This window comes from Festucalex cinctus, chromosome 5, assembly GCF_051991245.1.
Source record: "Festucalex cinctus isolate MCC-2025b chromosome 5, RoL_Fcin_1.0, whole genome shotgun sequence".
NCBI classification, from domain to species: domain Eukaryota; kingdom Metazoa; phylum Chordata; class Actinopteri; order Syngnathiformes; family Syngnathidae; genus Festucalex; species Festucalex cinctus.
The window spans coordinates 27,346,022-27,359,789 of NC_135415.1; the positions used below are offsets into that span (position 1 = coordinate 27,346,022).

Sequence of the window (13,768 nt, forward strand, 5' to 3'; positions counted from 1 at the left end):
AGCGGTAATTAGAGGGAAAATTATATCATATTCAACTTATAAAAAGAAACAGGATCAAAAATTAGAAAAATACCTGGAAGATAAAATTAAACAACTAACGGATGAATATGTATTAAACCCAAATAATCAAATATGGATAGAACTACAGAATATAAAAATACAGTTAGATAACATGTTATCTAAAAAGACAGAGTTTATAATACAACAGTTGAGATATAATAATTTTGAACATAATAATAAATCAGGTAAATTCCTGGCAAATCAACTTCAACGGAATCGGGAAAAATCTCTTATAACGGCTATTAAAGATATAAATGGTGAATGCACACAATCACCAGAAGAAATTAACCATATTTTTTATAACTATTATCGAAATCTATACACAGAAATTAATAGACCTAACCCTGAATATATTGAGGAATTCCTAAACAGCTTAAATATACCTCAGTTATCTATTGAACATAAAGATATTCTCGATACCCCGCTTACTATAGATGAGTTGTATCGTGCTTTAGACAGTATGCCTAATGGCAGAGCACCTGGTCCAGACGGCTTTCCGGCTATATTTTTTAAACATTTCTGGTTAATGTTTGCTCCATTATTTCTAAGAGTAGTAACTGAAATTAAAAGTAAAGGTGATATACGTCAAGATATGAATATAGCAGCAATTAAACTTTTATTAAAGCCAGAAAAAGACCCTACCCTCCCGTCAAGTTACCGACCGATATCACTAATTAATACCGATATTAAAATTATCGCTAAGGCCTTGGCATCTCGATTAGAGACGGTAATCTCGACAATTATTCATAGTGATCAAACAGGTTTTATTAAAGGTCGTCATTCTACTAATAATATTAGGAGACTCTTTAACTTGATTAGTATGTCACAGCGGTATGATAAAAAGGCAGTTGTTATTTCGCTGGATGCAGAAAAAGCATTCGATAAAGTTAACTGGTCCTTCCTCTTTGCTGTCTTAAATAAATTCGGCTTCGGGGAGTCATTCATTCAATGGGTCTCAATATTATATGATTCTCCTAAAGCTACAGTTACTACTAATGGGATTACATCACAGAGTTTTACTTTACAAAGGGGAACAAGACAAGGGTGCCCAATTTCTCCTTTATTATTTGCTATATTTATTGAGCCGCTTGCATTAGCTATACGTCAGGATAGACGGATCCAAGGAATCCACTCCGGGACAATAGAACATAAAATTAATCTATATGCCGATGATATATTACTCTATTTAGAAGAACCTGCTATCTCGCTAGGGGAAGCATTTAAATTAATAACTAAATTCTCTCACTTATCAGATTACTCTATTAACTGGACAAAATCAACATTATTACCTATTACAGAAAATTCATGGAATCCTACAAGTCAGGATCCACACTACTCCTTTCCTACAGGTAATTTAAAATACTTAGGTGTTAAAATTTCACCTAAGTTAACTGAATTAACTTCTTTAAATTTTTCACCATTATTGGATAGTATCCGTAGTGACCTGGAGCGCTGGAATAATCTTCCGATCTCTTTAATAGGACGGATAGCTACTATAAAAATGAAAGTTTTACCAAAGATTAATTATTTATTTTCAATGATTCCATTTAAACCTACGTCTAACTGGTTCCAATCGCTGGACTCTGCTATCATAAAATTCTATTGGAATAAAAAAAAAGCCAAAATTAGTCTATCTACTCTTCAGGAAAGTAAATCTAAAGGAGGTTTAGAGGCACCAAACTTTATGTACTATTATCTAGCTAATCAACTACAATATCTTGTGCTATGGACACAACCCAACAGAGATACTAACTGTTGGTTGGAATTGGAGCAGAAGGATTGTAATAATCTTAGACTGTCAGATTTACTCTTTATTACAAAATCAATAAGACGACATAATTGTTTTAAAAACCCAATGATAGCCGCCACCCTGACTGCCTGGTGGAAGGCATTAGAAATTACAAACTCCCAATTGGCGCCCTGTGGGCTCTCTCCCATTTGGCATAACCCCGACTTTCAACTTAATAATCAGTCGTTCCATTTAAGCCTATGGGAGCAGAAAGGAATTACACACCTTCATCATCTTTTCTCAGATAATAAGTTTATATCGTATACAAACTTGGTCCAGAAATATGAAATAAAAAAGGGAAATTTCTTACATTATCTGCAAGTTAAAAATATGGTTAAGAAACAAATCCCAACACTTCAGGATACGCTCCAACTGCCTGTCTTAGCTAAAGATATTATAAAGCTTTCTCCAACAACAATAAAGAAAATATCAAAAATATATAAGTTATTTTTATACACAAATAAAACGTATTTACCGACTTTAAAATGGGAAAAAGACTTGTCTATAGTTCCGGAACCAGACTTTTGGACCCAAATCTGTGAAAATGTATTTAAAATGACCAAACAGACAAATTTGCAACTTATCCAATATAAGATACTTCATAGAACATATATTACACAATATATGATGAAAAAAATGGGACTCTCTGACTCCGACATTTGTCTCCAGTGCTCACAAAACACTGCCGATACTTATCTTCATGCTTTATGGTCATGTACTCCAGTGCTGCATTTCTGGACTAAAATCTTGGAAAAGCTCGCTGATATATTAAACTGTAGGCTTCCTTTATCTCCAAGACTGTGTTTACTAGGTGACTTAACAATAACTGAGCTACCATGTAAACAATCTCAATCTATATTTATAGCCCTTACTATTGCTAAAAAAATAATCCTTGTCAATTGGAAAAATAAACAATCTCTAAATATCGACCACTGGTTAAACTTACTAATAAATTATATCTCAATGGAAAAAATCTCTGCCTTAAATAAAAATCAAGTATCAAGATTTAAACAAATATGGTCTATGTACATAGAATATTTTAATCTCAATTTGGCAACTTAATCCTGCCAAGATTCTGCCTGTTAACGAGAGCCACCACATCGTTACAACTTCTGTTTTCGCTGCTCCTGTATTTGGTATTTTGTATCTGATTGTTTTTATTTTTATATAGTTAGGAACCTAGTTGCTGCTAGTGGGCTCGAGCATACCACACTATACGACACTATACTCAATAACTCCTTAAGATCTATTTCTAGTGGGCACTAAGCATCAACACTTGGTGTTACTGCATGCTAATTAGTCAATTTTCTTGACGCCGTCCCCTGTGGTCGGGCGGGGGTGGTTCTACACCCCCCCCCCACCCCCCCCCCCCCCACCCCCGTTGTCTGCTCGGTGGCGGTTGCGTCTTCGCCGCTCCCTGGGCCCCCTGTGGGGTGCGGTGTTGGGGTGCTTCCCCTGGTGCCCGGGGCGGTGCCGTCCCGGCGCGGTCCGCTGCTCCGTGCCCGGCGGCGCGGTTCGGGGTGGGTGGGCCTCCGGTGTGCCCCGTGGTTCCCTCTCCCCTCCCCCTTCCTCCCCCCCGTCGCCTCTCCCTCCTCGCCTCCTCCCGCCCATCCTCCTCTGCCTCCCGGTCCCTTTTCCCTTGTCGCCCTCCCTCCTCCTCTCCCCCCCCGCCTCCTGCCCTGCAGCCGCCCTTTCGCCTTCTTGTCGTCTTCTCCCCGCTTCCCCCGCCCCCCCCCCCCCCCCTTCCCTGTCTGCCCTGCGGCCCCTCCCCCTCCCTCTCCCTGGGCCTGGGGCTCCCTCCCCGGCCCGGGCGTCGGGCTCCGGGGGCCGGGCGAGGGTTTGGGGCCTGCCCCACTCCGGTATAACTCCTGGCGCCCCGGGCGGGCTCCGGTGGCCGGTGGGCTGTCCGGTAGCCCTGCTGCGCTGGCTGTCCGCCCATTGTGGTGCCGGGTGGATGAGGTGGGGGGCGGCAGGGGGTGGGGGTGCTGGGGGGCGGGCGTGCCACCTACACCCGCCGGGTTGGGTGAGGCCCCGCTGGTCGCTCCTCTTACTCACTTCACTAGCTTGCACTATACACTTTGTAAATATACACATAGGGCACACAACACATTTCTTGGTGGGGTGGGGAAGGGTGGAAACACCGTCTTCACCCTTCAACTCCCCTCCAATTTTAATGCACCTCACGTCCAAGGGGAGGGGTGAGTTGGGGCGGGGAGCCATCAGAGGGGATGGACTGCAGTGCCTGGCAGCGCTGTGGTCCCCCCCATTTGTGTCCCTGCCCCACCACTTTGTCCCTCCATTCCCTTTTTTAATGCACCACACATATACATATTCATTTTTTGGGGGGGGATACGGGTGTGTCGGAATAGGGGAAAATTTTTCCCTCTGCTCCGACTCACCTGCTCCCAATTTTAATGCACCACACGCACACACTTGTATATACACTGGGTGGGGCCACATTCACGGTGTAGGGTAGAGCTCGCCAGTCGGCGAGCTGGCGGACTCAGTAACAGGGTTAGGTGTCACTTGTACTCTGGCGTGACGACCGGGGCCTCTCCCCACCGGGCTCGGTGTTCTGGTGTTCCGCCTTCTCCCCTGGTGCTTCCTCCTCTGCTTCCCCCCTCCCGCCGCTGTGCAAATCTCGCGCGGCTGGAGGTGGGGTGGGCACATCTTCCCTCTCTGCGCTGCTGCCCGGTGCCGGTTTCCGGGGGGGGTGGGGGGTTCTCGCGGGGGGCCGGGTTCGCGGGGGGGGGGGTGGCGGCCGTCGGGGGGGGGCGGCTTGTTTGGGGGGGGGGTGGAGGTATGGGTGGGTGGGGGGTTGGGTGCTGGGGGTCGCGGTGTGTTCGGGGGTTTGGGGGTCGGGGGTGGTGGGGCCTGGGTCGTGGTGGATGGCGGGTTTGGGTGGGGTGCGGGGGGGTCGTGGGGGGATGGGGGCTGGGGACCGGTGGGGCGCTGTGGGGGCCCGCTGGGCCTCGTTCTGCGGCCTTGGGCTCGGGGGTGTGGGCCGGGGCTGGGGCGGGGGTGTTCCGGGTGTCTGGGTCGGCTCGCCGACCGGTGTCCGCTCGGGTGGCTTGGGGGTGGCCTTGGTGCTGCCGCGGCCTGGGGATTCCGGGGGGGGTGCTCGCTTTGCTGGACCGCGGTTGACGGCTTCTTTCTTTGGTGGTGGTCCTTATGCATGCCAGATCCATCGCACCAGCATCTACTGAAACTCAAACAGAAGTTGCCTCTCCCTCCCACAGCCCCTTGAATTAGTGGGTGCTGGTGTCTGTGGATCTCACTTTGCTTTATCTATCCTTCCCTCCTTCCTCTCTTTAGTTTTTCCTCTGGTCACTTGAGATCTCAATTTATTGGAAGTTTGAGGTTTCTGGGGTTGGCATAAGACTCCGGTTTTGTAACCACGCAGGAGGGGTCTTGTTGGTGCTGGACTTCACTTTGATGGATTGGATGTACTGGCTTCTATTGATCTCACTCTGCCTTATCGATCCTTCCCTCCTTCCTCTCTTTAGTTTTTCCTCTGGGCTCTTGAGATCTCGCTAAATTTGCTGGAATTTAGAGGCTTCCGGGGTTGGCGTAAGACTTTGATTTTGTAATCATGGGGAAGGCAGGAAGTGTTTGGTCGGTGCTGGATGTCACTTTGATTTACCTTTCTTTTCTCTTTATTTCTTTTTTTTTCTGACCTTTTCTCTGGTCTCCTGACCATTTAAATCTCACGACTCTGGCAAGATTCTGAAGTACCTGGTTAAGGCGAAGGGTAATGGGATATTTATAAGGTTTTAGGTGAATGAATGAGTATAAATTTATAAGTATTTGCACGCACGCACACGCACGCACGCAAACGCACGCAAACGCACACACGCAAACGCACGCACGCACGCAAACGCACGCACGCAAACGCACGCACACATACACACACACACACAAAAAAAAAAAAAAAAAAAAAAAAAAAGAAAAGAGCAATGATGACAAGACGTTGAATCGGTAAGACTACCGAATGAACAATTCTGAGCTCTTAAAAAAAAAAAAAAAAAAAAAAAAAAAAAAAAAAAAAAAAAAAAAAAAAAAAGAAAGATGAGCGAAAATGCTCGAAATCGGCTGCCACTGTTGGGGTTGTTTTTTTTTTGATAAGTCAAAGAGTTAACAGGTGGAGAGCACTGGGTAAACTTACTAACAGAATGTTACCATATAAACCTCCTGTAAAATGTCCTCAACATACATGAAATATGAATAGCTGTTATTATACTAAGCTTGTGAGTGTATTCTGTTAAAAAAAAATCCCGTGAGTCAGGATGCCTCATGACTTATTAAGAAGACCTCAAAGAATGAATAATGTATTCTTTCAGTAATTTTGTGAAATATAAATAATTTGTGCTGGGTGGCTAATGTTAACACTTAAAAATTCTTAAGCAATATTGTGCCAGATTGATACATAGGAAGTTTTTTTTTTTTTTTTTCAATAGTACACTATCATTGCACTTTTTTCTATTCAGTGTGCCGAGTGCACATCATTCAAAGAGTGACATATGGCCCGCGGCAATTCCTTTTATGGCGGGATCTTCCAGCAACAATGCTGAGTAATCCGAAACCGGCGTACACCTCATGCTTAGTTCCTCATGTAAGATGTTGGTTTGAACTGGTCTGCGCTGGATACGAGTTGCGTACCACTCCCTGCACTGTAATCACTTGATCTGGCGTCTTTGCGTCACCCACTACTTGAGACAGACAGACAGACAGACAGACAGACAGACAGACAGACAGACAGACAGCATGCAAACAGGTCTTGTAATCGTTGAAACATGAAAACTTACGAGAGTTATTTGTAGCCCTGCTACATTAAATATTTAAATTAATATAAGTGTTATAGGTCTATATAGTTTTTAACCCCATATGAGGTTAACTTTAACTTGTCTAGACCAACAAGAAATAGACAAAACGTGCAAATATTCATAATTACATTTGTTTTGCGCTATACAGTGTAAATATTTCACATAACTCGGTTTCATTATTATTATTATTATTATTATTATTATTATTATTATTATTATTATTATTATTATTATTATTATGCACCAGCAATTTCAGTTCAGAGTAGAATAAAATCTTGTTGACTAAACTGGTGTTATATATAAACCTTTGTTTGTTTGTTTTTTTATTAGCATTTCACATTTCCATAATTCCGTTGTAGCCTTTCCCGCCCAGCCCCGCACCGAGGGGGAGTTAGGAGGCAATGACCGTTTTGAATGCTGTTTTACGGGTTCTGCGCTGGTTGGTCGGGATGAGATCCGGGTCAGACCAGCACCTTGAAGTTGCCGCCATGGAGATAGCTACCCCGACCGAACGGGCTGGATCTGGATGATGACCCACTTCCCTGATGACATCTTCTTGTCGTGCTTGAACTTCCTTAATGGACTTTTGCACTATTCTAGTTAGACTTAGCCTTAGACTTGACTTTATTGATCCCTTTGGGATGGCTCCCTCTGGCAAATTTACATGTCCAGCAGCAATGGGAACAGATAATAAAATAGAAAATAATTCAATCAATCAATAAATAAGGTTATTACACCAGAAATTGAATTAATAATAATAAGAATAAGAATAAAATGAAAAATAAAAATTCAATCAATCAATAAATAAGGTTATTACACCAGACATTGAATTAATAATAATAATAATAATAATAATAATAATAATAATAATAATAAGAAGAAGAAGAAGAAGAAGAAGAAAAATAAAATAAAAAATAAAAATTCAATCAATCAAAAAATAAGGTTATTACACCAGAGATTGAATTAATAATAATAATAATAATAATAATAATAATAAGAAGAAGAAGAAGAAGAAGAAGAAGAAGAAGAAGAAGAAGAAGAAGAAAATAAAAAATAAAAATTCAATCAATTAATAAATAAGGTTATTACACCAGAGATTGAATTAATAATAATAATAATAATAATAATAATAATAATAATAATAATAATAATAATAATAATAATAAGAAGAAGAAGAAGAAGAAGAAGAAGAAGAAAATAAAAAATAAAAATTCAATCAATCAATAAATAAGGTTATTACACCGGAGATTGAATTAAATAAATTAAAGTACAGAAAAAGTGCCATATTTGTGTTTAATATCATAAAGTATGTAAATTGTTGCCCATTCGGCATCCATTGCAGCCGGGTCATCCTGGAAGGGGATTACCACATCTGTGGCACCTTTTCAAGGTTTCTTTTATTTTTTTCATTTTTTCCCAGATGTTGTGTTTTTTTTGTTTTTTTTAAATAGTTTTTCCTTGCCCTTTTGTGGTTTGATCGGGGACTGTCGCTGGTATTTGTCAACTGTGAGCATGTGAAGCCCTTTGAGACGTTTGTGTGATTAAGGTCTATTTAAATCAACTTGACTTGACTTCCTCTAACAGTCATCCAGGTCCGATGGCTGTCTGCCACACTGCCTGTTGACATGAAAGCGTTTGCCGTTTCGAAGGCTGATGAAAGGCAGGAAAAGGGTGGGAGAGGACCGAGCCGAGTCCAGCACGGCACACCGCAGCCAACACCGCCCAGACAATTGCCTCGAATATTTAGCTTTCTTTTCCTGAACAATTGGATGGCAATAAAAGGGAGCATTAAAAAACATCTGTTTTGAGATCATACACAAGCCAAAAAAGGAGACGGCCGAGAGCAAAAAAGTGCAAAAATAGTTAACGTAAGTGTGACTTATTACAGGCATGTTGCATGGAATGCAGTCTTTCCTTTAACATTCCTCTAATAACACTGTAGAGAAATTGTTCACAAGTCAAATGACAAACTTCACTCAACTGACTACGACAGGGGTGTCCAAACTTTTTCATTTGAGGGCCACATCCAGAAAATGAGAAGGACGCAAGGGCCACATCATGTTATGAAGAGAAATTGTGTTTAGTCCTAAAAAATTGTACAAATTATTTATTTGTGCTTTTGCATATTTAGAAAAATTCTACAGTATATAAACCAATTTATTTGTGATATGGCAATAGGGTTATTATAGTTGTGGAATTTTTCATTTTAGTTTTTATTTTGTTTTTTTAAATGTAGTTTTGTTTTTTGTTTTTTTATTTAGTTTTCAGGGTGGTTGTTAGTTTTTTTTTTTAATTAGTTTTAGTTCTTTAATAAATACTTAGTTTTAGTTTAGTTAGTTTCAGTATTAGTTTTAGTTTTTTTTTTATGTGTATTAATTACTTGTGTTAATATTTAAAAAAACACCACGGGCTCAATGTCATTATTCCAGTTGATATCAAAATAAATGTACTAAAAATCACATTTAAAATAATCTAAGAAAAAATTAATTGCCAAAGACGAAAACGAAGGACATTTTTCCTATAATTATAGTTTTGTTTAAGTTAGTTTTGTAAACATAATGTGTATATGCACTTCAAAATGTTTGCTTTGTTCTTGTTTTGTTACCTTATACTTTACTGCACAACCGATACTTATGTTTATGTGCACCACTTTGTATACAGCAATGCCTGTTCTTAAAGCGCTTTATAAATAAAGTTGAGTTATTTAACAGGCAAAGGTGTTTTACAAAATAAATGAGGACAAAGTTCTCTTGTTTTTTGTCATAATGAAAACGACAAAGTGCAATTTAAGGTACATTCCCTTCCTTTAAACATGGAGAGTGAATTAGAAAAATAAAGAAGTGACGAAAGCAAGCAGCTGTCAAACTCATTTAAGTTGCCAGCCAGACACTTGTTGCCAATGCTAACAGCTAGCTGCTAGCCACTATCACCGGAGACTTGTGCTGTGTCATACAATGATGGCGTAATGAACTAGCGGTTTCCTTGTATCCTAAATTAGCGATTAAATATACTTTTGGGATGGCATCATTAGGTAGGGAATTTCCATAAAACCTTGATGATGTCGGCCGAAAGATCAAAGACATCAAACAGAGACATCATGAAACATAAAAGAGAAGATACATTATGAAACATCAAAGAGAAGTCAAGCTAGCTGTCACGCTGCCATTCAAAGTAAAAGCCCACTGACGCTATTTGCATTGGCATCAATGTATTATTTGGTCATCTTTATTTTGATTAGCGTAGGCGCTGTTACCTTGAGTGTGTTTCCACATAGAGTAACTCATCTGTGACAGTTGCAATATGTGTCATAGAAGAGATTATTAGATAGTCAACGATGAGCTGTATTTCAATGCAACACTCTTCAATATACTGTATGATGTCCCAGCACGTGAGAGAGCAGAGGCGTCATGCGTACCATCTCAAGGAACTGGTTTGAGCCAGTAGAGGGACTATCAAAGCAAGCAGATTAGGAGGCAGCCTCTCAAACCATCTTTGTGTCAGCAGCAAAGCCTGCTGTAGACGCCTCTTATCCACTGATGGGAAGCTTTGAAACCCAGCAGAAAACGTCTGAGGTAGCAGGAAACGTACCACAAGCTTTCAGCATAGAAAAGTCATTTACGATTCTGTTGTGAGGGATAAACCAGAAGGTGAAGGAGCAGACATGGCTAAAGCCTGTAATGCTACTTGAACAGGTTCTTATCTAGAGAGGAGGGATGATTAAATAGACTCGAGCGCAAACACACAGCGCGAGAGGAATCACCCCCACCCTCGCCGGACTGATCTGAACTGGTTCTTGCCGGTCTGATGTAGCGCGTGGCTGTTTGAGGGAAACCCAGGGAGGCTTTTATTACATCCTTCTGTGAGTAATACTCACCCTCCAATGGGCTTGTCTCATCAGAACAAAGAGCAGATTTGCAAACAAAAAAATGTGCTAACCACGCACTTTATGAAGAAAGAAATTTGGGCTTGGTTACATGACTCAACATTAAATATCAACTATGAGCACCAACCTGTGACTAACTTGCCTCTCATTAACAGTGTTGTGACTTTCACATTTATATGGTGACTTGTGATTAATATGAATCGATTACAGTATATGTGAATGAAAATTCTATTCTACCTCATTTATTGTCACCAATTTTATTATAATAAACTGGTCACACTGGTGTTTTTCGCTCCATTTTATGTGGACTTGCTAAGCTATAATTATTTTTCAACTATTATTGTGGCTTTAGGAGTACAATACCCATGTTTAGTTTTGGGAATACATGTATAGCCGTTTTTTGGTGGTACTTGAAATGCATATAATAAATGTCAAATGTATCAAACCACACAAAGGACACTTGAGTCCTAAACGTTACATGTCAACTTGGAAATATGTCTGCATAGATGAATTCACAGGACAAATGAGTTTAACTTTTGTAAACAAAGCAATTTATTTAAAAAAAAGGACAAAGAATAGGAAACATTCGTGAAAATCATTGTGCTATTTGACATAAGAGTGACATTACAGTCAGTGCAGTGACAGTGTTCATGGAGAAAGAAGGCATGTGTTCAGGACAGGCATCCATGAAGGTTCTTCTTCTGGCACTCAAAGTCTCATCGAGTTGCAGCTTTTCAGCAGAATCTCCTTTGTTGTGTTGCTTCACAGTGGAGCAATCCGCATGGCTGAATTCAAGTCCCAAGGAAGTCATTTTCTGTCAATCATTGCTCCCCGTCAGCTCATCTGCTTCCATCCGGTCATGGCTGGCTGGACTCGCCATCACCTCCGGCGCGGCAAATGTGACCTCGGCTGGCGGCCTTTTTCGCTAGCCCATCATCGGCCCCGGGTGAGCCACCGCACTTTGCAAGCAAGTCGGCTTTCGAGTGCCCATTCGGAGCGTAGTCTCGTGTGTTCTGGGCTCCAAGTCGAGCCGAGTGAGAGAACAAACACGCACGGGTGGCCGCAGCGGTGCCGTCAGCGCAGTTTGAGCATTTGCCGGAGCGCGCCCGCGATCTGGAGGAACTTGTCCTTCTTCCTCTGCTTCAGAGCCATCAGCGCCCGGGCCGTCTCCTCCGGGTCGTGCGAGTTGGAGAAGATGCTCCTCACCCGCTCCTCCGCTTTCATGTCGCCCGTCTTCTGGAAGAGCCTGGTCAGGGCGTCCTGGCTCACGTTGTCGAAAATGTTGGCAACGGCTTTCTTGCGGTGAGCGGTGTCAAACTTGTTGCCGTGGACGCAAGGGCTGACACGGCGGCAGTCTGAAGACGCGTACGCGGACATCTCGTCGCTCGCTTGGCGTGGCGTGGCTGTGAGACAGGCTTGAACGGCGTTCAGCTGCTTGTCAGGCTCGAGTCGAGTGAGTGCAGGATGAACAGAGCGGCGCCTTTTTATACTTGCTGCTGTGGGCGGATCGCCAGCCAGCAGTGACGTCAGCAGTCGTGAAGCAGAGAGACGATCGCTTCCCTACTTCCTAACCGTCGAAAGGAATTTTCTTCTGCTACAAAAGCAAATGCCCACAGGCATACTAATGTTGACGAAATCTTATTTAAAATAGCAAAAAGTTGGCATTCTAATGCCTGACCTTAAAATTTATGGTATTGCTTTTTTTTTTTTTTTTTTTTTTTTTTTAACAGACAGGAAATGCTCAAACAAACAGCTGTTGCTGTTTTTCAGAGTAAAAATAGGATCTCGCCTAGACATCATTCTGGAATTCGCAATTTGAAGACGTCAAATTGAGTGAAGCAGGATTGTGCACCTTTAAATTCTGTGTTGGGATTAAGTGTAAAGAAATTCATTTGAAAATGTTGCATAATATTCCTCCTTGTTATGTCACAATCTCCAATTTCGCAGATATTGATGTGAATAGTTCGTACAAAATTGTGTCAACTAATTAAAAAAGAAATCGCTCTCCTACTTCCCATCTTGGCATAACATCATACCGAGAGACCTCGGTGACTCCCTAATATCACCCAAAATGATCAATTATTATTTTTCCCTGCCAAGCCGCACTGGCATTTGCGAATTTCGCTGTGCGAACGCCCGTTCCTGATTGGTGGGATGGTTTCACGCTCATTCTTGGTTGGCTGCTGTCCTCGGCTTTCATGGAGTGTCAATTTTGAAAGTTATGTTTGAAAACAGCAACTGAATAAAATCGGACAACACCTTTAAAGTGTTTCCGTTGTACACAACATTCAAAAACTGACGCACGATGACGCAGCCAACCAGGACTGAGCGTGAAAGCACCCCACCAATCAAAAAAGTGCGTTGGCACAGTGCGTTCACACAGAAAAATTTGCATATGTAGTCGCCTTGCCTCCATGGCTTGATTCGAAGGAAAACATTGAGTCTTCGCCCGGAAACGTCCCGGACACGGACAGACCAATACAAATCCTTTGGAGATTGTTTGTTTGTTGATTGGTTGCTCATCGGAGAGAGTCGAGGACCGCCACCACCCAGAAACATCGCGCTAGCACAGCTGTCCAATCAAAGCGTCGCGCTGGCACATTTTACGAAGTCCTGATTTATTTTCACATTACGGAATTCAATTTATTATAGTGTAATTCAAAAATCACATATTTTGATGTTATTAGATTGTGAAAGTGCAATTAGTGGGTGAGTTGTATAATGTTAATTATTGCTTGTTTGTTTTTATTTGGGTCATCTCTTTTAAACGTGTGCCATCTTTATAAAGGTAATACTGTATTTGATTGTCATTCCATGCTGTAGCTGGTGAAGAGTAACTGGCTTGCATTGCATGCAGGAAGAATACATGATGTCATTTTTGTTATTGATTGTGTCATAAAGACAACATTGTGGGGAACATTCAAATCAAACGTTTTGCAAAATGATGTCAGATGCACTCTGTTACGAGTCATTTACTGACAAATGTTACTTAAAGTGCGCTTATTTGTTTGGGTTCCCAAAATTTACACTCTAGATTGAGTCAGCTATTTCTGTGGAAAAAATACATTTGGATTGCAACTTTTTTTCTTTTTTTTTTTTCAAATGGGTCTTGAGTGGTATTTACAAGTTGACCTGAGGGCAAGTACTGGCTGGTTGATTTTATCTGGTAAGGTACAGAGCCCCCCATTCTGTCACAAATATGGTAATAAAAAG

At 41.6% G+C, this 13,768-nt stretch overlaps 1 protein-coding gene across 1 annotated transcript; it reads right to left on the reverse strand.

The window, feature by feature from the left end:
• Positions 1 to 11,083: 11,083 nt before the first annotated feature.
• tcima (transcriptional and immune response regulator a) lies at positions 11,084 to 12,025 on the reverse strand. The gene has a single exon (XM_077522189.1). It carries the CDS (start codon positions 11,930 to 11,932, stop codon positions 11,630 to 11,632), a length of 303 nt encoding a protein of 100 aa, XP_077378315.1. The 5' UTR covers positions 11,933 to 12,025; the 3' UTR covers positions 11,084 to 11,629.
• Between the last annotated feature and the right edge of the window lie 1,743 nt (positions 12,026 to 13,768).

What these genes read in the sequence shown, in the direction of transcription:
- tcima (XM_077522189.1), bottom strand. Translation starts at nt 11,932, where the DNA reads ATGTCCGCGTACGCGTCTTCAGACTGCCGCCGTGTCAGCCCTTGCGTC.